Genomic DNA, 26,134 nt, shown 5'->3' on the forward strand with positions numbered 1-26,134 from the left:
AAAGAAACTGATACACACACACACACACACACACACACACACACACACACACACACACACACTGCAATGCTACTCAACCATAAAAAGGAATGAATTAATGGCATTCACAACAACCTGGATGGAATTAGAGACTATTATTCTAAGTGAAGTAACTCAGGAATGGAAAACCAAACAACATATGTTCTCACTCATAAGCAGGGGCTAAGCTATGAGGTTGCAAAGGCATAAGAATGATACAATGGGCTTTGAGAACTCAGGAGCAAATGGTGGGAAGGGGGTGAGGGATAAAAGTCTACAAATTGGGTTCAATGTATACTGCTTGGGTGATGGGTGTACCCAAATCTCACAAATCACCGCTAAAGGACTTAGTCATGTAACTAAATACCACTTGTTCCCCAAAAACCTATGAAAACACAAAATAAAAAACAAAAAACCTTACAGTTAGTTCTTGGAAGCAATCTAGTTACTGAAAGACAGGATATTATCCCTGTTAATTGCCTTGAAATAATGATGACTGTGATCTTACTGAGTTTCATAGGTGAGAGGACAATTATTTTCAAATTTTTAATGTCCCTATATGTCTGATGGTGGGTGGAGAGAATGGAAGAATTTGTGGGGAGTAAATGTCTTGTCAGTAGAGTGACTAAACGCTTTCACTACATGTTTAGTAGATGCCTATTAACAAGACATTGGCCTCTTCCTTAGGGACCAATTACTCTCGTGCTCTTCATCTCCTTTTGTGTCCTCATCACAAGAAGCTCCAGACTCCCAGACCACCCCTCACCACACAGACTCTTACTCCTATAAGGCTTTGTGCATGCTCTAACCCCATCCATCTTCTACTCCTGAAGCCTTTCCCCTGGGTGGTCTGCACCTCAATTTCCTACATCCTCAGTCTCTTTTCTGAAAATGCACTTCTTCTTGCATTAATTGAAACCTGACTTTTCCTCAGCACTCTGCTTCTCTGAAATCTGTCCAGCTGGTGGCTGGCTAGTTTTCACTCTCCCACACCTGGAACCACCAGGTTTGAGAGTAGGGTTTCTAATTCCATCCTCTTCTGTTTCTAATTCCATCCTCCCCCTCTCCAATTCCCTGCAGACCCCTATCTTTGAAGCTCATGCCATTGGACCACACAACCCAGTGCCCTTCCTTTCTGCAGGCATCTATAGGTACTTTCAGATACTTACTCCCTTCTCATTGATTGTAATGTCTGGTTCATTGTCATCCCAACACGACTCCTGCTTTATTCTTGGTGATTTCAATAGCCACACGACTGGTTCTTCAGAAACCTACACTGGGGCTGTAGCTTTGTGAGGTCTCAGCCTTATGGGGGAAGAGTCTCTGTTCAGTAGGCACGGAGCTTAGTCTCCTTTCTCCTAGGAAGCCATGAAACCAAAGCTCAGATTCACAAAGTTTGTCAAATAAACTCAAGGTGATAACTGGCTTAGTGCTAGGTTTATTTCTCTGGATTTCTGCCTTCATGAAACTCCTGACCTGGAGTATTTTTTTATTTATTGCCAGATCATTGATGTTTTTAAGAATATGTTTTAAATACATTATCTAACAATTTTAGCCATTTTCAACAAGAAGGTAGGTAAGGGACTGTAGTCCACAATATTACTATAAAGGTTTCATTATATCTTTGATGATTTTTTTTTTAAATTAGCAAAATGTTTTATCATTTCATAACGTGGGTTTACATTGATGATACAAATTACATTCATGATGTCCTTTCAATATGCAAATCCACCCCCTACTCTCATTTCTTTTAAGACAAAGACACAACACCTTAAAAAGCTCTCCAAAGCCCTGCAGGTCCTGTGCTCGCCCTGTCTCCAGCCCCACCTTGGCACAAGTTCCCGCTTGCTGTCTACTCTATGAGGCCTGACGACCAGGGGCCAAGCCCTGCAGTGGCAGCCAGGATACAGCAATACACACGATAGGCAAGACTATTGGTTCATTAATGATTAGACACCTACAAAACTCAAACACTGTAAATCACTTTTGCTAGAGCGGCTTCTATCCCCCACAGGTGTTTACATACACAGTTCCCGTTCCGGGAACACGTTTTCCCCATTATACCTGAGTTACTCTTATCCTTCTCTCGTAAAGTTAATTCCTCAGGAAGAAAGGACATCTTTATCATTGGCTCTTGTAATGTCACGTACCTCTCTTTTCCTTCCTTCCTTCCTTCCTTCCTTCCTTCCTTCCTTCCTTCCTTCCTTCCTTCCTTCCTTCCTTCCTTCCTTCCATTTTATTTTTAATTGACACATAACAATTTTGCAAACTTATGGAGGGGAGTGTGATGTTTTAATACACGAATACATTGTGTGATAATCTAACCTAGGTAATTGGCATGTCCATCTCCTCAGACATTTATCCATTCTTTGTGGTAAGAACATTCAAATTCCTCTCTTCCAGCTTTGTTGAAAATATATGACACATTAAAATTGCAATTTTACATTTGTTTGTTTTATTGTCTTCTCTCCACTTAGGAATACCCCCATGACAACTGGAACTGTGCCTCTTTTTACTTCCCATTATATCTCCAGAGCCAGACATAGTGGGTACTGGATAAATACGTGTTGGCTAGATGAATGCTTGAGGGAGTCAATGAATCGCCTGTGGAGAGAGAAAGTGTGTGTGTGTTTGCACACATTAGGTAACTAGTGGCACCTGCTGAGATGCCAGCCATGCTGTGAACCATTGCCTTTCCCCGATGTCTATCCCTGATCTATGGGCATGGGGACTGGGAACCTTATTTATACTACATGATACCAGCATCTTGGAGATGGCCACCTTGACCAGGGGAGACATCTGTTCCCAAGCTCACCCAATCACATTCTTCCTTAAGAGCAAGAACAAGAGGCTGTGCATGGTGGCCCATGCCTGTAATCCCAGCAATTTGGGAGGCTAAGGGGGGCGGATCACCTGCGGTTGGGAGTTCGAGACCAGCCTGACCAACATGGAGCAACACCGTCTCTACTAAAAATACAAAATTAGCCGGGCGTGGTGGCACATGCTTGTAATCCCAAATACTCGGAAGGCTGAGGCAGGAGAATTGCTTGAACCCAGGAGGCAGAGGTTGCGGTGAGCTGAGATCACGCCATTGCACTCAAGCCTGGACAACAAGAGCAAAACTCTGTCTCAAAAAAGAAAAAGAAAAAAAAATCAAGAGACAGAGATTGGGAATTGGGAGCTGAGTCCAGTGATGGATGGTAGGGCTCCAGAGGGAACAAACATAAACTCTTGTGGTTAATGCCATCAAATCCCCCTGATCACTGCCCTTCTCAGGTTCTGAATGTTCCTGGGGTTGGATTCTATGCACTTTTCCAGTACTCTACCCAGTTTTCTTTCTCTAAGATAGTTCAAGTTGCTTTTCATTACTTGCAACCAAAGAGCCTTAACTAACTTAGTATTACTATTGCAACACTCCAAGTCAGAAATTAAGGCCACGACTAAGGTGAGTGGCAATAGTAATAGGGACAAAGCGATGGATTTACAGAAGGAGAACAAGTGAGGTGACAAGTGGGGCAGAAGTTGGTGACAAGTGGGGCAGGATCCCATTTAGTTATATCCGAAATGGAAACAGGTGATTTTTAATGTGCTCTGTGGGAAACTCATGAATTAGTTTATGTGACTGAACGTTTATTGATGAAATAGATTTAAGTGCATGAAATGATTTCACTAGATTTTTACTTTCTTGCAGCATAATAAATTGAGCAAGGTTTTGTCCCCCTTTGTTAAATGTAACCGAACATTTCTTACAGCTTATAGTACTTGAGGGTTCCTGAACCTATGGCTGCCCCTAAAACTGCCCTTGTTCTAATCTGGTTGTAAGAAATCAGAGTTTTGAGATAAGCAAAATTTTCCACCGCAGACTTCTCTTATGTGCGGTATTCTTCGTACAGAACCAGGGTTCCAGCTTTCAATGGCCAAGGATCAAGCCTTCCAGTGTCAAGAAGAGGTGCTGGGGAAGTTCTTCAGCAGATATATCCCCCTGGGGCTTCGCTCTGGCCCCAGGGGCCTCACCTTAGCAACCCGCACACCAAATAAATGTGTACTTGTTGCCTAACCTCAGACAGTTCCCCCCATTTCACATAGATGCTTCCAGGACAGTATCTATTTAGGTCTGATGTTTATTGGGCCAGGCATGGTGGCTCATGCCTGTCATCTGAGCACTTTAGGAGGCTGAGGCAGGAGAACCACTTAAGCCCAGGACTTTGAGACCAGTCTGGGCAACATAGTGAGATCTTGTCTCTATTAAAAAAAAAAAAAAAAAAAAAGTAGCCACACATGGTGTTGTATACCTACATTCCAGCTACTCAGGAGGCTGAAGTGGGAGGATTGCTTGAGCCTGGGAGGTGGAGGCTGCAGTGAGCTGCAATGGCACCACTACACTCCAGCCTAGGGGACAGTGAGACCCTGTCTCAAAAAAAAAAAAAATTATTTTTCCACACCCACCACTCACTAGGTTTGATTTTTTTAAAAAAAATGCTTGTTAGTCAACAAAATGCATTTAGTCCCTTATGACCACAGCATCCTGTTTGTCGAGGGGAGAACTGGCCCCAGATGACCCACTGGGCTGTGAGCCACACTGTCTCCTGGAGCGCCGCCCCTCGGAATGGACTCCCGCACCTTCCGCTTGTGCTGCAGGAGACCTGGGAAGCCTCTCTTTCTCTCTCGACCTTTTGGAAAATATCCTTCAAGACCCAGCCTTCTCTGTGCTCCCACGGAGGCATCCTCACAGCACTACGGGGATGACCGCAACACTCTGTGTGAACTTACCTCCTCTCTCCTGCCACACTGAGAGCTCCTTGAAGCCCAAGACTATGTAATCTCATTTTTGTCTCCCAGCAACAAACGCATTGAATATATTCAGTGTTTATCCCGACTTACTCTTGCCCGACTCTTTTTTGTTTGTTTGTTTTGTTTTGTGTTTTGGAGACAGAGTCTCACTCTGTCCACCAGGCAGCAGTGCAATGGCCCATTATAGGCTCACTGCAGTCTCCGCCTCCCGGGTTCAAGCAATTCTCCTGCCTCAGCCTCCTGAGTAGCTGGGATTACAGACGCCCACCACCATGCCCGGCTAATTATTGTATTTTTAGTATATACGGGGTTTCACTATGTTGGCCAGGCTGGTCTCGAACTCCTGACCTTGGGTGATCCGCTCAAACTTGGCCTCCCAAAGAGCCGGGATTACAGGCTTGAGCCACCGGGCCTGGCCTTCTTGCCCTACTCTTTCAGGAGCTAGGCTGTGATTCTTGGAATACAGAGGGAGTTTATTAAGTCTATTATCTATTTTATGTACCTATTCTTTAACATGGGAAGTTCGTGTGTATGTTCTTAGGTAGCATGTGCTTCCCCGCACTCCTGAAGCAAATTGTATGTTATTTACTCTCAGAAAGAAATAATAACTGAGGCTTTTGTCGGTTTATTCTCTTCGCCTTTCTGTTTTTACCTTGGTTGAGCACAGAGAGGACAAGATAATTACAGTTCCTGTGCCAGACAGAAGTTGAAGGAACGTGGCCCCTCCTCGGGGGTTCTTGGCTGCCGAGATCCTTGTGTGTTTCGCCTTAAAGGAGATCCAGGGAGAGCTGGGCGCGGTGGTTCATGCCAGTAACCCCAGCACTTTGGGAGGCGGCGGATCGCTTGAGCCCAAGACTGGAGACCAGCCTGGTCAACATGGTGAAACCCTGTCTCTACTAAAATAAAAATAAAAATAAAAAATAACTGGTCATGATGGCGCACGCCTGTAGTCCCAACTACTCGGGAGGCTGAGGCACAAGAATTGCTCTATCCTGGAAGGTGGAGGTTGCAGTGAGCTGAGATCACACCACTGCACTCCGGCCTGGGCAACAGAGTGAGAAAAAAAAAAAAAAAAAGAAAGGAGAACCAGGGAAAGCAGCCTCCTCTGGTCTGTGAGGAGATGAACGAAGGCTGAACGTGCTTCTTCCTGAGCACTGGCAGTGGGGTGCCCGCGTGGGAGACACAGCCTGGCTGATTCCGTTCCACGCATGCCGAGGCCTCCCATGATCCGATTGAGTCATCTGTTTGCACAGAGGCAGCTGCAGTGGCCTTTGTCGCTCTGTTAACCTAGGGTCCTCTGTCTCAGGTGGCTGCTGCTCTCCAGCTAATGGGTGATTATCTGGTCTGCCCCTTGTGGGGCCCTGTCTAAATGGAATCCAATAAAGTCCTTTTAAATGAGTTTACTAGCATAAAACCTGCTCCCAATGTGCTCAAACCCATGACTCTTTCTGCAGAAGCGCATTGACTCAGTTGATATTTTATTTAAATAAAGCCAAACAAAACCTCTTAGTTTCTATTAGGAGTTACCCAGGGCAGTGAACAATCACATTCACAGTGAATCTGTAGATCCGGTTGACTCACCAGCAGTAACTCCATTAGGAGGCGATTCTAAGACCATAGGGAGGAAGAGTGATTGCAGGACAGAGGAGGGGAAGAAGGAAGGACAGTTTGCCAGGGCCAAGGCCCTTCCAGATATTTTCCACTAAATTCCTACAACCCTCTCCCATAAGTATCACTAAGCCAATTTTGCAGTTGAGGAAAAGGCACTCAGGATTCTTAAAGTGAAGGGACCATATATTATTAGGAAGCAGGGAATTTTGCCATTGGTCTAGGAAGTATTGAGGGGGTTTCTGGAATTTTGGAGTAGCTGCTTTAGATTCAAGGTGAAGGTAAGACAGAAAAATCAGTCCATGACTCTGCCATCCTTCAGTGCCCTTATGGAATATTGCTGTAAAGACGAGATTAATGGTGCCAATGGGTGGGGGTCCCTCATGCATTGAGTTTACTCATAGACTAAGTAATCTCATATCATAAATTATGATAGCTCATTATGAATGAAACAGATAATCCCTCAGTGTGAGAATTTAATTCCCTACCCATGCCTAACTATAGATGGTTCATTCTCAATATACATTTTACCTGGAATTCCATCATTCTTTTAAGAACGTAAAGTGAGAGGATGCTTTGCCTTTGCAGCTTTAACAAGCGCACACACACACACACACACACACACACACACACACACACACACATTGAAACACCTCTTTCCTTACATCTTGGCTGCTAAGTAATAATTGGAACATCTGCTCATTCCTGAAAATAAACCAGGCCAGCCCAGCCAGCCGTGGAGACGCACAATGAGGAATGGTTTTTCCCACTAGACTATGTCTCCCTGGTACAGAGGGGTTGGTTGTGAGCAATTTAAATGAAAGTGAATAGTAAAGAAAATCCCTATCCTTTACTGTCATAGTCTCTGCAATCTTAAAAGAGACAAACTGTAAAGGCAATAAAGAGAAGGTAAAAGACAGGGCAGCAAGATTTCCTTTTGACTAAAATCTGAATTGAAAGAGACTCTGATTGTCTCTTATTTTTTTTCATGTTTGTATAATTGAATTTTCTTGGAATTTACAAAGTTACTGTGTTTAAATAAATTGAAATCCTTCTTGAAAGTGATTTTTGCCAACTGTAATAAACTTTTAATTACTTTTCCACAGTGTAGAAGCCTCTCTTCTGACACTTTAACAGGGAACACAAACTTTTTTTTTCCAAAAGCAGAGACAGGGTTGCAGGTAGAGAAGTGGCTGTTCAGCCCCCTGGAATTTGTAGTTTATTTGTGTTTATTCTGCACAAGTTACAAAGCAAGGGCTAACTCGGAAGCAGGGCTGACTTCAACTCGGAACTTTTTATGCTCCTTTGCTACGCGTGTGTGTGTGTGTGTGTGTGTGTGTGTGTGTTGTGTGTGTGTTATTGAAAACTCCTGAATGGCTTTGGGGAGAATAAGTCACTTTTCATTCTTACAGTGTGTTCTCAATTGTTTTATTCAGCTAGAGCTGGTTTAACAAAACAACATAGACTGGAGGACTTACAAATCACAGGAATTTCTTCCTTTTTAAAAAATTTATTATTTTTTTAGATAGAGTCTCCTTCTGTTGCTCAGGCTGGAGTGCAGTGGCACACAAACATAGTTTACTTCAACCTCAAACTCCAGAGTTAAAGTGGTCCTCGCGCCTCAGCCTCCTGAGTATCTGGGACTACAGATGTGCCCTCTCATACCTGGCTAATTTTTTCTAGAGATAGGATCTTGCTATGCTGCCCAGATTTGTCCTGAACTCTTGATCTCAAGTGATCCTCCCACCTTGGCCTCCCAAAGTACTGGGATTACCAGCATGAGCCACTGAGCCTAGTCCATATATTTATTTCTTACGGTTCTGGAGGCTGGAGGTATGAGATCAGGGTGGCAGCACTGTTGAATTCTGGTGAATGCCCACTTTTAAGTTGAAGATTTCTCATGGCATTCTTATATAGCAGAAGGGGTGAGGGAGCTCTCTGGGGTCTTTTTCATAAGGGCACTAATCCCCTTCATGGGGCTCCAGCCTCATGACCTAATCACCTCTTAAAGGCTCCAGCTCCAAATACCATCCCACTGGGGATAGGTTTCCACATATGAAATCTGGGGGGACATAAACAATGGTGAGTTGACACCAATGACTACTTCTCATTGTGTAAATGGAAGCCAGTAACCATTAGGCAAATGACCATGTTAGCAATTCTCATGAAGCCAGAACCTCTGTTCCACACCATTTTGCTCTAATTCTTTGATGGGTGCCTGTCTGAGGCAAGAATGAACCTGAGGAAGAAGTAGCAGGTCATCATTCCAACTAAAATAACTGATTTCCTCTTGCTCTTCCTTCTTTCCCCAACTCTCCTGCCCAGCCCTCTTGGTCTCTGTCCAGTCACAAATAAAGCTAGGACTAAGGATGTGATGGGGGCTGCCTCCATCACCTGCCTGCTGTCCTCAGGGATGCCTCATAAGTGACTTTCTACAGGGTGACACTGCTGTTCATGATCCTTTATGTGTGAATTCATGATCTTCTCTGGGTGAGTTTAGGTAGCATGAAGGGCCTGCCTCTAAGCCCAGTCCTTTCAGGGGACACCACCAAATAGAGATAAGATGAACACATGTTGCAGTCACTCTGTTCCAGGCATCGGACTTGTTTCTCATTTGAATCTTCACCATCACCCTTTGAAGTAAGTGTTATTTTTGTTCTTGTTTTACAGATGACAGAACTGAGGTTCAGAGAGGTTAACTGCTTTGCCCAGGGCCACAAAGCTAATAAATGGCAGCGCCAGCATCTGAGGCCAGGCAGTCTGACACCAGCTGCTGCTCCAGCAGTCTCCGCGTGAGAGGAATAAAAATGTGAGAGCGCAGACCTGACCTCTCCTGGCAGGAATCTAGGTTTCCAAGATGCTGCAAACCCAGACCTTTGGGATACCTCCCCTGATGAAATCACAGCACTCCTAACTTTTTTTTCTTTTTTTTTTCCTTTTTTTTTTTGTTTTTTTTTTTTGAGACAGGGTCTCACTCTATCCCCTAGGCTGGAGTGCAGTAGTACAATCTCAGCTTCCTGCAACTTGCATCTCCCAGGGTTAAGCAATCTTCCCATCTCTCCTGAGTAGCTGGGACTACAGGCATGTGTCACCAAGCCTTGCTAATTTTTGTATATTTTGGTAGAGACCGGGTTTCGCCATGTTTCTTAGGCTGGTCTCAAATTCCTGGGCTCCAGTGATCCTCCCACCTTGGCCTCCCAAAGTGCTGGGATTACAGGTGTGAGCCACCACACCCAGCCACGCCTAATATTTACCGAGTCAGATTTGTGTTTGCTTTGCTGTGGACATCCCTGGGAAGGAAGTTAATAGAACTCAATGCTTCAGCAGCCATTAGGACAAGAAGAAAATTTTCTTCTTAAGAACACTTGTCTTTCAGAATTAACACCTGCAATTTGTTGTTTTATCATAGACACTGGGCAGGCCATTCAAATGCTGTTTGGGTTACCATGGTAATTGGAATCCCTTTACTATTATTATACATGAAAAAAATATCAGGTAAGGATGATGGGAGTAGGGGCATCTCTAAGAACCCCATATACATTGGAATATTAATATTGTTTCTAGAATGAAAACAAATGCCTTTCATTATTTAGTCTTAAAATACTCACATATGCATCTGATGTAGACATTTGGTAATTGCAGTTCATCAAAGGCCACAAGAAAATAAACTCTAATATCCTTTGGGATAAAGAAGATAAAACTGCAATAACAGCTTTGTTGCCCTCTCTTCATTCTCACCTCCCTCCCCATCCTCTACTGCTGACTTCCCCTGGGAATTAACTGGGACAGCCAATATTTAAAAAGCACTGGGTTTAGAAAGTCATTGCAAATCAGAGCTTTCTTTGCATAAACAAGGCAGATGTTAAACCAGGTGCTTTCCCTAAATGGACGTTTTGATCTGTGTTGCAGAGAATTGTTGGTTTCCATGCAGCAGCAGATGTTGTCAAATGTGTGAATTTGTTTGAATCATGGACCAGGAAACAAACATGAAGTAGAAGAATTGCCACTCCCCTCGTTGAAGCAGGGAACCATCTACATCATGATGCAGCCCCAGAACTCACTCGGATCTGAACGAAACAGAGTGAGGCAAAGATATTTTGGTATTTTATAGTCACAGCGTCTCATCCATCTATCGAAGACAAAATTTTTAATTTTTTGTTTCTTTGAAACATCATGAAAGATCCTAGGTTCTGATATCATCAAACGGCTACCTGGGGAGGAAAAAGATGAAAATCTCATGATTTTGCATTGCCAGAGTGAAGCCAAAGATAGCACCTGCCTGGGTAAATTGCAGTAAAATCACACAAACAGGTAGGAGGATTCCAACACTGAGAGGTGTTGGGATGTGTGTGAATTTGAAACTGAAAACACGGTTGGCAGATCCTTAGCTTCTAGTAGCACGTAGATTAAACCACGATCCACGGTCTTTCAAAGCTTTCAATTTGACCTGTAAATATTCAAGTCAATTTGAATAACATTTATTAAGGGCTAATTACCCTGAAATGGGGTGGGGAGAATCTGCAAGATTTGATGAAATCGGTAGTTTTCAGATTTACAGTTTATATACCACTATAATTTTAAAGATGCAGGGGTTTAAAATGAAGTTTCTTACTCTTTTGTCAAGTAAGATGTCATCACTGTATTATCTTTTAAATGAAAGGATACCTTATGAACAATAACAATTAAAAACCATAATGAGGACATAATTTGAGATGAGACGGTCCTGCAAATTGAATAGCTTTAGCTTCACAAAAACACTTCTTGGTGGTCCTGGGTTTCTCGTTTGGCCACACATTGGACCCATCTTCACTCTGGTCCAAAGCCCGGGGTCTGGGAAACTCTACATTAGATGACGTTTCAGGATGTAAATGAAAAATAAAATTCTAAGCCCCCCAACCATCTGAATAGACCCCTCCTCTCAGCAAAGGGCATTCCAAACTTAACCTGAAAAACTAGTTTGGGCCATAATGGGAAGGGAGGGTTGGACATAGCACATTAAGCCCTCTTCCCATTTGGAATTACTGATAGAACAGACTCTTTAAGTCTGATAAGAATCATTTACAATCTAGTCTATCTCTGAAGCCCGCTACCTGGAGGCTTCTCCTACATGATAAAACCTTGGTCTCCACAACCCCTTCTCTTAACCCACACATTCCTAAGTCTGTAGTCAATAACCTAACTCTTTCAACCAACTCCCAATCAGAAAATCTTTGAATCTAACTATGGCTACCTGCTTCCAGTTGTCCCACCTTTCTGAACTGAACCATTGTGCATCTTACGTGTATTGATTGATATCTTAAGTTTCCCTAAAATGTATAAAACCAAGTTGTGGCCTGACCACCTTGGACATGTTCTCAGAATCTCCTCAGGGCTGTATCTCGGGCCATTGGTCACTCGTATTTGGCTCAGAATAAATATCTTCAAATATTTTACAGAGTTTGACTCTTTTAGTCGACAAGGGTATTTCTAGCTGTCTAAGTCTGTGACTGGAAGGCATGTCTCTGCCCTCAAAGAAAAATCGAAAGACCAGATTTACAGATGGCAAACAGCTGGAGAACAATTCTAGGCAGTACAGATGCCAGGAGTGAGAGGATTACGCAGACTCAGTGTTTCAAGCACAGTATGTTTTGTTCAGGGTAAGTGAGGAAGGCTTTATGGGAAAGGTAAAATGCAGTCAGGTCTCTTAACTCGGTATTTTCTTCTTCGGAGAGATGTGGCAAATGTGAGCAGCCCTTTTAGACTCCTGGAAGGGGCCTCAGAGAGCCCAGGGCTGGAGGAAGGCCAGCAGCGTCCCTCAGTGGAGGAGAATGCCAGGTCTCAGGCGAATATTTTCACTTAGTTGGTCTTTAGCTTAGTTCTACCCACCCTGTCTCTCTTCCCCTCTTGTCAAAAATGTTCTACTATCTTTCACACGCAACCATCTGCTCTGCCCATGGCAAAAAACTGCCCATTTGTGGAACCGTCCGATGGGCTCTTCCTGCCTACTGCACAGAAAAAAAAAAAACAATTCACTGAGACCACAGCATTGCAGTAAAGAGTTCAATGACCAGAAGCCCGGCCAGACCATGTGGGAGACAGAGTTATTCCTCAAATCCATCCCCCTGAAAATTCAGAGGCTAGGGTTTTTCAAAGACAGTTTGGCGGGCCAGGGAGTCTGCTTCTAGGTGGGGCCACAGGATGGCTCAGCAGGGTCAGGGTCAGGGTCAGGTTCAGAGGGTTCCGGTGCAGCCATGGGTTGTCAGAAACACAAAAAGCTGAAAAGACATCTCAAAAGGCCAGTCTCAGGTTCTATAATAGTAACGTTATCTGCAGGAGTAATTGGAAGAGTTGCAAATCTTAGGACCTCCCGAACAATGGCTGGCAATCCTTTACGTCTACACCTTAGCAGAATTCAGGGTGCTTTCATCCTGGTAACCTGGTAACCTGGTGGACTTTCATTAGCTTTACAAAGGCGATTTAGTTTTGGGGAGGGCTATTATCATTTAAACAATAAACTAAATTTCTCCCAAAGTTTGCTTGGTCCAAGCCCAGGAATGATGAAGGGCAGTTTGGAGATTACAGGCAAGATGGGGGTTGATTAGATCAAATCTCTTTTGCTGTCATAATTTTCTCACTGTTACAATTTTTGCAAAGGCAGTTTCATTTGTAGTTACTTTACCATTTAAAAGCAATTTTTAGTTTACAGTTTCCTTAGAGATCACTGGTGAAACAATAGGTCAGGGGCTGGAAGAACAGGGAGCTGGATGAAGGGAGGGTGGGCAGGATGGGGAAGGGACATGGCGCTAATCCCCAGAGCCTTCTCCCCTCCTCAGCCCTTCTGCTCCAGGCCTTTCCTCTCTCCCAAGCCTCTCCATTTCATAGACATAGATGGTTATGCCTGTGAACCACCCACATCCTCACAGTGTGTTTTTATAGCATCACTGTTTAATTTTGGGGAAATGGACCCCTCTGGTTCTCTCTAAACGTGAGCTCTGAGCTATTGATCTCTTGGTGTTTGTTCCTGTTTTGTGTCAATAATTGAAATAAATTATAATGTTATTTTTGGACCATCAAGTCCCTTAAATTATAGTGGGTGTGTGTCCATGTGCACTTTTAACTATATAGCTATATATATATATATATAAAAACACACACATATATATTCATGTATGTGTGTTTTGATAAGCAAGTAAATTAAAAGAGTTAGACGGCTCTGACTGACCCTGTTAATGGAAAGCACATATGAAGCTTCAGACTGAGTTGTCTGAGATGGCAAACACTGAGTTAAACTGAACATCTCCTTGAGTTTAAATTTAGAAAGAGGTTTGTTCACCTAATTGGAGTAGGCAGCAGTTCTTTCAGTCAGCAAATCTGAGTGATGTTAGTTGACTCTGTTGGTAATCTACATTGGACAAGCAGAAGATGATGCCAAAGATAAAGATGACATTTCCAGCCTGGACTTGTCAGGTGGGTGCCCAGTGACCACTACCGATAGAGAGTTAGTAGTTGGGGAATTCAGAGGAAGGTGAATGTTTAAGGAGGTGATGTGAGTTGACTTACAGAACTCATCAGTACAAGCACAAGGTTTGTTGAGCACTTACTAGGTGTCAAGCACCATGCTAAGTGCTGTGCATCCATGTTACTGAATCCACACAAAAGCCTCATGAATAAGGCTGTGTTACAGGAAAGGATCCTGATCCAGACCCCAAGAGAAGGTTCTTGGATCTCACGCAAGAAAGAATTCAGAGTGAGTCCATAAAGTGAAAGCAAGTTTATCAAGAAAACAGAGGAATAAAAGAATGGCTACTCCATAGACAGTTGCCCATTTTTATAGTTATTTCTTGATGATATGATAAACAAGGGGTGGATCATTCGTGCCTCCCCTTTTTAGACCATATAGGGTAACTTCCTGACCTTGCCAAGGCATTTGTAAACAGTCATGGTGCTGGTGGAGTGTAGCAGTGAGGGCGACCAGAGGTCACTCTCATCACCATCTTGGTCTTGGTGGATTTTGGCCGGCCTCTTTACTGCCAACTGTTTTATCAGCAAGGTCATTATGACCTGTATCTTGTCTTGACCTCCTCTCTCATCCTGTTACTTAGAATGGCTTAAGCATCTGGGAATGTGGCCCAGTAGGTCTCAGCCTCATTTTCCCCAGCCCCTATTGAAGATGGAGTTGCTCTGGTTCAAAAGCCTCTGACAATTGCTGTTGTCAGAGGAAACCAGGAAACAGAGTCGGGGAAGTCGGGTGATATGCTCAGGTCTCACAGCTAGTCAGTGTGGGGCTGTGATTAGATCCCCAGTGATCCTATTCCAGAGCCTGCACTCTTAGCACCCACAAAAGATGCTCCCCAAATCATGGAGAAGTGGAAAATTCTTTCTAGGTCAAGGGAATAATGTGAACAAAGGCAGGAATGTGCAGTATCCTCTTTATCTGGCTATCTTCTACTGGTTCTCCTATAATCAATATTGACATTAGCTAGAAATTCAGCCTCCTCCCCTTTTTGTCCTCCTGTATCCCATCTCTGTTTAAAATCGTATCTCTTTACTCCATCCAGAATTTTACCATTAGGGGCAACTCAAGCCTGTCAGGCAACCTGGACCCGACAAAGCACATCAGGCGTATCTATTCCATCTGTTAAATTCCTCTGGTTTTCTAGCTTTTAACCTGAGCACACCACTTATCCTCTGCTCCTGAGAGCCTGGGAGCAAAGCGCCTGAACACAAGACCAGAACTTGTAACTCACAGAAGTCCAGAAATAGACTCAGTACACTGGAAAATACACACAGCATATGCACAGCAGTGCATACATGGCATTGTACTGTGTGCCTGAATTGTAGGTGTCTCCGCTGTCCTGAAACACGTAGCCTCACCAGATTTTCTGAGCCACAGGCCATGGACTTCGCTGTGAAATTAAGAATTGGCAAAATGTGAACAGTAGCTGGATATTTGACATTGTCATGGCAATATTGCTATACTTTTAGCTGTGATAATGGTATTAAGGACATTTTTTCTTTTAAAGGAGTCCAGGCTAGGCACTGTGGCTCACACCTGTAATCCCAGCACTTTGGAGGGCTGAGGCAGGTGGACCACCTGAGGTCAGGAGTTCGAGAACAGCTGGCCAACATGGTGAGACCCTGTATCTACTAAAAACACAAAAAAACCAGCCAGGTGTGGTGGTGGGCACCTGTGGTCCCAGCTACTCGGGAGGCTGAGGCAGGAGAATGGCGTGAACCCAGGAGGTGGAGCTTGCAGTGAGTGGAGATTGCACCACTGCACTGCAGCCTGGGCGACAGAGCAAGACTCCATTTCAAAAAAAAGTAAAAATTAGCTGGGCATGGTTGTGCACACCTGTAATCCCAGCTCCTTGGGAGGCTTGAGGCGGGAGAATCACTTGAACCTGGGAGGCACAGGTTGCAGTGAGCCGAGATTACGCCACTGCGCTCCCATCTGGGTGACAGAGTGACACTCTGGCTCAAAAAAAAATTACTAATCTTTTAGAGGTTCATATAAAAATAATTTAGTGTTGGGGACGTCGGGGAGGGAGAAGGGTGGGGGAATGGATGAAACAAGATTCAGGCTCATAATCAGTAGATGTTGAATCTGGGTGAAGGCAACACAGGAATTTATACTATTTTCTCTACCTTTTTATGTATGTGACATTTTCCATAATAAAATATGTTTTAAAAAAATATCAGATCTGATTGAAGGAGAAATCAGAGTGGGGCAAAGATATCCTTCAGAAGCTACAGTGTGGGCACCTGCAGAAGAGCTTTTTTTTTTCCCCCACAAAAGACCTAAAGACACTTTAAGCTCCTTGGCAAGTGAAGGGCCTTTGATTCTAGCAATTTGTTGAAAATCATCTCCACTATGAGACAAAGTCAGAACAATTATCCACAGCCTGAGATGTGTCCACGTTTACACATTTATTTGGGTTTAGAGAGACAACACAGATAAAATACTTGGATCATACACAAGGTTATATTTGGTAGGAAGAACAGGTTGCCACATGTTTGTATATTTTATGTTTTTATTTTTTTCTGTCTTTAGTAATGGAGTAATGTTGGGGGAATGTCGATGTCATTCAGAAACACCAATTTGGGAACGGTAGCTTGGCACACCTAACTAATAAATACACAGTGTTTGCATTTAGCATTTGAGAACAGAAGAGCACGTGCAAAATGATACCCAGTTTGAGGTTCCTCGTCCTGCTACTATATTTACACCTGTGCCTTCTTTGTCCATATTCTGAAGATTAGCAACTACTCCAGTGCCCAGCAGAGCCAACACCTACGATGATTTTGGCAGCTGGTGACACTCCATAATTGGTAACGTCTGTTCTCAGAGACATAGTGGTGTTCACCTTGCATTTTGTGAAGTTGCACAATTCTCAAAGGAAGTTTCTCAGTAGGGGGCTTAGCTGAGGGCATGTTCTCTATTAGAGCCGATGTGGAGGGCATATAGTTAGCGGGGAGAGAGGAGAGAGAGAGAGAGAGAGAGAGAGAGAGAGAACAGGAACAGATGCAAATGTAGTTTTCATAATATCAAAGTTCAATACAGCTACCACACAGAAAAAGACATATCAATAATATATTGTACAAGCTTTTACAGGAACACATGTTGATTTGCAACACTGTACAGTTCAGATCTAAAGTGCACAACCCCAATCTGAGGTGACAAGACAGTATTATCAAGATAATAAAGGCAACACAGTCAGACAGAATTGATTTCCTTTTCTTTCCTCACATCCTGTGACGGTATATAAAGTCCATACCATGCATAGGTCTCAGATAAAGACATATCACACTTGTTTGTTCAAGTATTTTAAATGATAAACACAATATTGCTGTATAAATAAAAATGGCCATGCCAGTTCTGATTAAAGCTAAAACCAAACTTTTCTAAGACTTGTAAAGAATGGGCCCACATAAAGACCATGGCACTGGGAACTTGGGCTAATATTCAAAATAATCTCCCCTCTTCCCTCCCTCCCTCCCTCCCTTCCTCCCTCCCTTCCTCCCTCCCTCCCTCCATCCCTTCCTTCCTCCATTTCCTTCCTTCCTTCCTCTTTCCTTCCTTCCTCTTTCCTTCCTTCCTTCCTCTTTCCTTCCTTCCTTCCTTCCTCTTTCCTTCCTTCCTTCTGTCCTTTCTCCCTCCCTCCCTCCCTTCCTCCTTCCCTCTCTTCTGACCTGATTACACATCTCCTTTCAAGATGATTTATTAAACTACTGGGACCTACTAGGCTTTTATTTGCTTTCTTCTTTGGGCTACAGTTGGCAAGGATTTCCCTGCACAGGCCTGAGCAAGGCTCTCGGCCAATTTGAAGGAGTACTGGGAAGGGGTAGGGGAGTGGGGAAGAAGAGCTATTGTTTTTGCTAGAATTGTTTTGCTGGAATTTCACACATAGGCACAAATTGTCCTTTAAAATTTTACTATCTCATTAACCTAAAAAGCAGCAGCAGCAGTTCACAATCTAGGATCTGTAACCCAAAAGATAAAGCATCCTGGAGTAGAGCAGGGTTGGTTCACTAGGGCATTGGGCCGCAATGTCTTCTCCAAGAAGGACAGCAGGTTGGATCAATTAGTATCTCTGTCTCTGAAGTGGAACCTTTGGGCCTGAGGCTCCAGACAGTCGGGCAGCTATGTGCTTATTCTCAGCAGGCCAGGCAGTTTTGAGAAAGGAAAGGGATGTTTGGCCATTAGACAAAGCCTAGAATGGAAGGTTATTCCTTCATGAAATTCTGTGGCACAGAAGAGTTTACTTCTAATTGTCATAGTGAACCCATTTGCTTTCTAGACAGAAAAGGCCTAAAGCTTTGTTCATATCAAGTTATCACTGTTTTTGCATATAACCTAGGAGAAATAATGTAGGGGGAAGCTTATGAAAATTTCAGATGGCTAGATCCTGTGGTTATATTATAGGGCATTTCTATATGTTATATTGTAGGGCATTTCTACCTGTTGAAGGGCAGGGTCTTCTCTCTTCCCTTGTATACCTGTAGTCTGAGTATTGAACTGCCTGGTCCATTCAGAAATGGAGAATGTTCCTAAATTTGCATTTGCAGTCTGCATATGAATCTATTGTTCTCCTATCAGCACTTGGAATCTGACGACGTGTGACCCCATAAATATCTATGGAAGCCTTTGTTAGCTCAGGTTTTTCTATCAGGTTCACAGGGAAAGAAGGATGTTTTAAAAATACTATTTTGAATTCTAAGGATCTTGTTATTTCTGCATATTCTGGTCACTTTGGATCTTGATGGGAGATGGATAAAGGAAAATCTTAAGATAATGCCTCAAAATCTAGGGTGAGAGGCTGCTCATTTCATGGATGAGAAACAATCACCCATGGAATATAAATTATTTATTTTGGGTCCCAGTGGTAGGCAGTCTGGTGGGAGAGACTTTGTGGGGAGGAACGGGGAGGGGATGGAAATGCGCAGCTGTCCTGAAAGTAAATTTCTCTTTCCTGGACAGTGGCAATATGGCGCCAGGATGATGTCATTATTGTCCCACAGAGATCTCTTCTCCCAAGGCCAACTTTAATTTTCTGGGTTCACCACATTCTGGGAGTGTGCTTCATTCCTCTTTGCTCAGGCTGATTAGGTTTTATTTTTATTTTCTCTAATTAATTCAAATGACCTAATAAAAGAATACTATTTGGAAGATGCCTCAAGAACGAGCATCAACCTTCTGTTCAAAACAGGCCAAATTGGAAAGCAGAATAGAGACAATTACCCTAATTTAATCTGAGATGAAGCCTGGCTTGTCACACTTGCAGTGAGTCCGCTAAGAGTAAAAAGGGTGGAAAACTTCAAGGGGAAGAGAATCTTATTGCCAATGGGATCAATTATTTTAAAAAACTTGCAGTATTCTTTTGTGTTTGTCTTGAAATACTAACTTTAGAGATGTGATAAGCCATAACATGTATAGAAAGAAGGAATAATACCTTTTAAGAATTTTGTGGGTCAGTGTTTCAAAATAACTTCGCTAAGTGTTTTACTGTGCCTCCATTAAGAGAAAGGAAAAAAAATCTGGCTTAGTTTTTATATCTGCCCCTGCAGTTTGTACAACCCATATAAAATAAAAATCTATATGTTACAAAATAGGATATCTTTTTTAATATATATATTTTCCTTTTGTAAAATTATATGTATTTAAATACATTTGAAATGTTGCTATAGGTAAATTAGAAATTTTTTCTAATACTATGAAAAAGGCAAGAGTTTTTATTGTCAACATACATTTTATATTTACTTTATCCTTTTCACTGCACCCCAAAGAACCTTTTATGATTCAGGGGCAATTTGGCACTATTCAGTCCTACTAGTCTGAAGTGAAAATAAAGTTTGCTTTGCACACTATATTAAAATTAAGGGAAGTATTTATAACAATTTTAAGCTTTTCCTGATTGATTAGAACATAGCCTTTTGTCACTAATTCTTAGAGAGGTATTCTAAACTTAAGAAAGGACTTTTAAAAGGAGCAATGTCTTTTTTTGTTTAATTTTTAAACTCTACTCTACTTTGACACCACAATATAGAAATAGGTTTACTTTGGAACAAACTACAAATACATTCACACAGTTTGTGACAACTTAATTGTCTACCTAGAGAAGTGGAACAGCTTGGTGAGCAAGGTTATTATAAATCTTGTCCAAGACGTTCTATTTCTTCAATCAGGAAGTCGATGTCTTGGTGAGTTGCTGCAGGGTTTGAGATGACCATGCGGAAGAAATTGACCTTGTCTCCCAAGGGTTGGTAGCTGACCATTGTTGTTCCATACTCCATCATTCTGGCCTTAATCACTGGAGCCACCTGTGGGACAGACCATATCAGCATGGTGACTTTCTCCTGGGACTCTCCCCTGAGTCAAAGAACCCAACAGCAAGCAGTGTCTTTAGTTTTTAGCTCAACAGTCAGAACCTTACTTGTTTTCTCTTGAAAGAGTTACCTCCAAGTTTTCTTGGGATCAGAGAACTAGAACAGTTTAACACATTCAAGATCCTGCAGGTGATAAGAGGAATAAGTGATAGACTATCAGGTGCCTGTCACCTTGTCCTTGACTTTCCAGTTAGTGTTTTGGGAGGACGAGATGAATCTAGTATTGGCCACAGGCTAAATGGGTTAGCAAGACTTTTGGGGGTGTTTTCCCGCCACAGTAAATTTAAAAACATTGGAAATAAAACAGTTCAGAGGATTGTTACCAAAATGTAAGTTTCAGTATCAGGTGATATATGAAAATAAGCAGACTTTTGGCAACTTTCTTGAAACCCTAGAGCTTTCTAGTTTCTTTTCGTTCTCTTTTTGCAGTGCCTCACTTTGTAAGATATATTGAAAGATAATCCTTAATAATGATAATGAATTAGCTGGGACAAAAAGCTGAACCCACAAGGACTTAACATATGTTGCATATCACAGACAGGATAGCATACCACAGACAAGATTATACTCTATTTATGTCAGATTGTTGATTATAGCCTCAGATAGTTCTCTATTGTGTATGAAATTAAGTTTAAACTCTAGTTCAGTTCAGAGACCTTTCATCATCCATTTCTGAGGCCTCATCTTCCACCGTTCACCAAAATGAATCTTCAACTCTGACAAGACTCCTTTATTAAATATCCCTTGAATTTATTATATGTATTTTTGTCCCTTCACACTTGTCGTCAGTGTTACTATGTCATACTTGTTCTCTGTGCTTAGAATCCATCCCTTTTCTCTTCTGGTTCATATCCTACACACACTTCAAGATTCCACCACAGTCCTAGAACTGCTATGAAGCCTTTCCTGACTTCTAGTGTCCATCAGTAGCTCTCTTCCTTTAAGCTGTAAACATATGATCCATGATCCTTCCCCATAGATTCTGACTATATGCTAATTTCCTACTATCCTCTTACTTCTGAGCAAATACATTTTCTTTCTCTACCTCAACTGTCAGGTCCTGGAGGGCAAACACAGCGTCTTCTACTCTGTTTGTTGTTGTTGTTTACCAGCACAGTGCTTGGTACGTGTTGGGGGAGTCCTAAATTCTTATTGCTATAAAGAGTTGCATAATAGAAACAGCTATCTAGGAAGAGGCAAAAACTTAAATCATGTCTAACCGTACATACAATCTATCCACATATATTTATCACTGGAGTTTGTAAATATATAATATCTGATCTTCGTTGCTGCAAATGGTAGATAGATATCAGAGAAACTTTTAGACTTATTTGAGTTTCATGTGGTCAGAAACTCAGCTCAAAATGGAGACCATGCCTTCTATCATAGCTGGATTTATCTTAAATGGACAGTTCAATTCAAATGGAATGCTGTTATGAACATGTGACTTATAAATATCAACTCTTAATTAATCATTGGTTTGTAATGAAGTTTTCATCTTCAAAGTATCCAATGCATAAAATCAGCAACGCTCCCATTGGGTCCAATCATTTGTTAGTTACCAAAGACAAAGTCAACAGATAGACTTCACCTTCACTTCTCATTCCGAACCTAATTTCCTTATCTAAAAACGAATGTGGATGATGATTCCAGCATTGAGATCTTCTGACTCTAGGTTGAGTTCTTATATCCCTTCCCACCCCTTGTTCCATGGGGAGGAATGTTTCTCTTGGACTGATCCTTCTTTCACCTAAAGCATTAAGAATGTATGCAGAGCACTGGGCACATCCCAGGGAATAAATAAGAAGAATTTAAATATCTCAAGTCTGGGATTAACTTCTGAAAATAGATCTACTAGAATATTCCAGCCAAAGGGGCATGAAATTTATCCTTTATGTTGTGAGGCATGTCAACTCAATATGGTTCCTGCGAAGATAAATCTCAAATTAGAAAAGGAATTCCAAATCCACTTGGCTGCAGGAATCTAAGGACAAGTCACATAACTATTCCTTAGTTTCATTTGTGTAATAAATCATGCTTGCTCTTTAGAAGTGATAAAATAATGACAGAGCTTTACTAAGTGAATTAAAGTCTCATTTAGTTTTCATGGGCAATCCAAGCAACGATACAGAATGGCACTAATTATTAAGGACAATCATCTCTAGCTTTTCAGATGAATGCGAATCAAAGGTTAAAAGATTAATGCTAACAGCCACAAGCAAACAGATTTTGGCATAAAGTAAGATTGAATCCCCTCAGTTCCTGAAGCAAGCTGAATTGGCAGAAATCACAGCTGTCTAAACACATATGACTTTTGGTTGCTTCCAGAAAATGTGGATGAACTAAAATTAGCTGGAACATGAACTTCTACTTCGTGGTATATTCACTCATTGCAAGTGAAGAAGGAAAATAAGATTCGGACTATTCTGATGAATATATGTGATCTGTGAGGCCAAAATAGACATTCCTCTATCAACTAAGATGGGTCCAGGGTTTAGGGCCTGGCTGGGGGGCAAATTACTAAATTCCTAATGATTGAAATTCCCTAACAATAGGTGCTATGAGACCCCCTCCTCACCCTGATTTACTACCCAGACCACCATAACTCTGACTGGACAGAAGACTGACCTTACACACATTCTTTCCTGGTAAGCAACGGCAGACCTTAAGCCAGTTTGAGCAGCTTATAGACGTGGTGCACAAGCTGTGTTTACGTCCTACAGTTCACCTTTTGACATAAAGAGTCAAATTCTACCTCATTTTAACACTAAAACCCTGCCCTGAAGTGAACATGGGATGTATGCTACATATATGTTTACTCATTCTGCATGTGCTCGGCTCCCCCCATAAATATGGATACCTTTTCCCCAAAACCTACTGAATATGTCTGACTCTACTGTGTGATACAGGCCCTGTGAGGCATAAAACCCAACCTGCCCTTCCCCTCTTGGAAGAGAGGGCACCTTCCGCACATGCTGCAGGCTGTCTCTTCCTGGTTTGCAAACTGGTATCACCAATAAAGCTCTCCTTTCTACTATTTAGCCATCCCGGTGGTCTTTTGGATGAAATACATAGAGATTTCACTTATTTCTAGGCTTTTGTATTTTTTGGTTGTATTCTTAGTTTTCCTAAACGAAGAACGCGAGTTGAGAAAGAGTGGTTGCACGTTGAAGAATTCACTAAAGGTGTAGTCAACAAGAGCTCTTTGGGGCTGCCTTAAGAATTTTAGGGTGTTGTCTTCTCTCTTGTGCCGTTAGCTTTTTTAGTCCTTTAGAAAGCAGTAACTAGGGGACTCTTCCATAACTGGAATCCACATTTGTCTCTTTCAAAGAGGGTGCATAGTAAAGCATCATGAAATAAACTTAAAAGATATCACAGAAGGCTGAGGCAGGAGAATGGCGTAAACCCGGGAGGCGGAGCTTGCAGTGAGCTGAGATCCGGCCACTGCACTCCAGCCCGGGCTACAGAGCGAGACTCCGTCTCAAAAAAAAAAAAAAAAAAAAAAAAAAGATATCACAGAAATGTATTTTTCACGATGTCTTAGAAAACTTTTTTGTTTTTACATTTTGGAAGACTGCAAGAAATTTTTGAAAAATGTAAAAGCAGAATAATTAAATGAGAAATTCTAAACTATTGGCTAGGCTTGGTGACTCATGCCTGTAATCCCGGCACTTTGGGAGGCTAAGCTGAGTGGATCACTTGAGGTCAGGCTTTTGAGACCAGCCTGGCCAACATGGTAAAACCCCGTCCCAACCCCGTCCTGACCAAAAAATATGAAAATTAGCTGGGTGTGGTGGTGTGCGCCTGTGATCCCAGCTACTCGGCAGGCTGAGGTGGGAGAATCTCTTGAACCTGAGAGATGGAGTTTGCAGTGAGCCCAGATGGCACCACTGTACTCCAGCCTGGGCAACAGAGTGAGACCCTGTCTTAAAAACAAAACAAAAAAATTCTAAAATACTAAAATTTCACCAATTAAATCCTCTATTGCATGTAATAACACAGACTTTCAAAGAGTCTGTGTTAAATATAAGGCCAGGCTGCTTCCTTACAAATTTAGTATTAAATCCACTGCTAACCTTTTAAAAGTCCACCAATCAGTGTAGGACTATAAAAGCTGACAGAACCAGATAGTGATCAACAATAACAAAAATTAAAATAAGAAGATGAAGAACCAGAAACACAAGAAGTTATCAATAGACCAGCCCTTTTGATTCTTGTTTGGTAAACATTGGCACAGCCTACTTGCGTCCCTCCCTGTGTCTAAAGTATGTGTGCGGTGTCACATCCCCATAATGCTCCAAGCATTCATTGTCTACACTGCCTCAGCGACACAGCGCCATCTGCAAGATCATAGTCCTGACAGGGCAGGAAGCACACTGACTGGATTCTCGTGTTTACCACCCCCATGAAGGTATGACTGTACTTGCTTTATTAATAACTTCTGTTATCCAGATATTTGTCCCCAAACTAGTGCACTCTGGAAAAAGGCTTACGAGCCACTGTTAGGTTTCCTAAATGTTGTTTCCCTTCCTTATTCTGGAATATGCCTAAGGTATTCGCTATAGACGGAATTTTTCTGTCCTCCCAAAATTTATATGTTGAAATCCTAACCCCGCAATGTGATGATATTAGGAGGTGGGGCCTCTGGTAGGTGATTAGGTCAGGAAGGCACAGTCTTAGAGGCCCCAGAGAACTCCCTTGACCTCTTTCTGCCAAGTGAGGATACAGGGAGGAAAAGGCCATTGATGAACCAGGAAGTAGGGGTTCCACCCAACACGGAATCTACAGGGACCTTGATCTTGGACTTCCCAGCCTCTAGAACAGTGCAAAATAAATTTCTGTGTTTATAAGCTACCCAGTCTATATTAGTCTGTTTTTGCAGCCCAACCAGACTAAGATACAATTTTAGCCTAACAAATGATTTTTGAGTTCCTACTGTGCACTACAGCTATGAATCAGGCAAGATGGTACAAAGAGTAATTCTCTGCCTTGTCTTGTCCAGAATTTAACTTTGTTCTTTTGGTTCCCATAAACTGCACAGGAAACTCCACATTTCCCCCATTTTGGGTCTATATCAGCATGGACCAAGAGAACTCTGTGCAGTGATCTCCATCATGTTCTATATCTGTGCTATCCCATAAAACAGCCATTGGTCACAAGTTGAGCAACTAAAATGTGGCTAGTGCGATTGAAGAACCATATTTTTAGTTGAATTTGAATTTAATTTTAATTGATTTAAATTTAAATATGAAGAGCCACATGTGGCTATTACTACCATACTGGACAACAGATTATTTCACCTCAGTTCTTTTCCCTCTGGGACTGTGTGTGTGTGTGTGTGTGTGTGTGTGTGCGCGCGCGCACATGCGCGCATGTGTATGAATATTTTACTGGTTCCTGGACATTATACTTTAAGGGTGTCACACTTAATAAAGAACTTTCCAGAAAGTCTGAAAAAAATCATTGGCATAGATGAACAAAAGTTAAACTTGGTATTCATGTGGTTCTATTTTCGTTTCCAAATCTGAATTGCTGAATTATCTTGATTACAATGATAAAAATGGAGAAAAATCAGGAGAATTCATTTTGCAATCCCCGGAGATTTTCGTACTTGAATTGTCAACAGTATAAAAACAGTTTACTAATATTCTAATTGCCATCTCCAGGAAACAATCTCCATCCCCATTCCTCATTACAGCTCATACGAGGTGCTGAAACCTAGGAGGCATTTAAAGAGTGATATTTAAACAGGGGAGTCTCCGAGTTGATTTTTGTTCAGAAAATGATGAAAAAAATGTTTTTATTCTGTACTCCCATCTTGCTCCATCCCTCAGCCCAGTGATACTAGGCTGAT

The 26,134-nt window shown here is 42.1% G+C and overlaps 1 protein-coding gene across 2 annotated transcripts in view; it reads right to left on the reverse strand.

Moving 5' to 3' along the window:
• Positions 1–18,534: 18,534 nt before the first annotated feature.
• The window catches only part of LOC105480007 (glutamate decarboxylase 2), an 87,148-nt gene continuing 79,548 nt past the window's right edge, over positions 18,535–26,134 (reverse strand). For both annotated transcript variants that reach the window (XM_011738419.3, XM_011738420.3), the window contains one exon: positions 18,535–20,214. In XM_011738419.3, the coding sequence (XP_011736721.1) occupies positions 20,041–20,214 (174 nt within the window). In that variant the 3' untranslated portion in view covers positions 18,535–20,040. The remainder of the gene's footprint in view (positions 20,215–26,134) is intronic.

The sequence above is a fragment of the Macaca nemestrina genome, chromosome 9, assembly GCF_043159975.1.
Source record: "Macaca nemestrina isolate mMacNem1 chromosome 9, mMacNem.hap1, whole genome shotgun sequence".
Taxonomy (NCBI): Eukaryota; Metazoa; Chordata; class Mammalia; order Primates; family Cercopithecidae; genus Macaca; species Macaca nemestrina.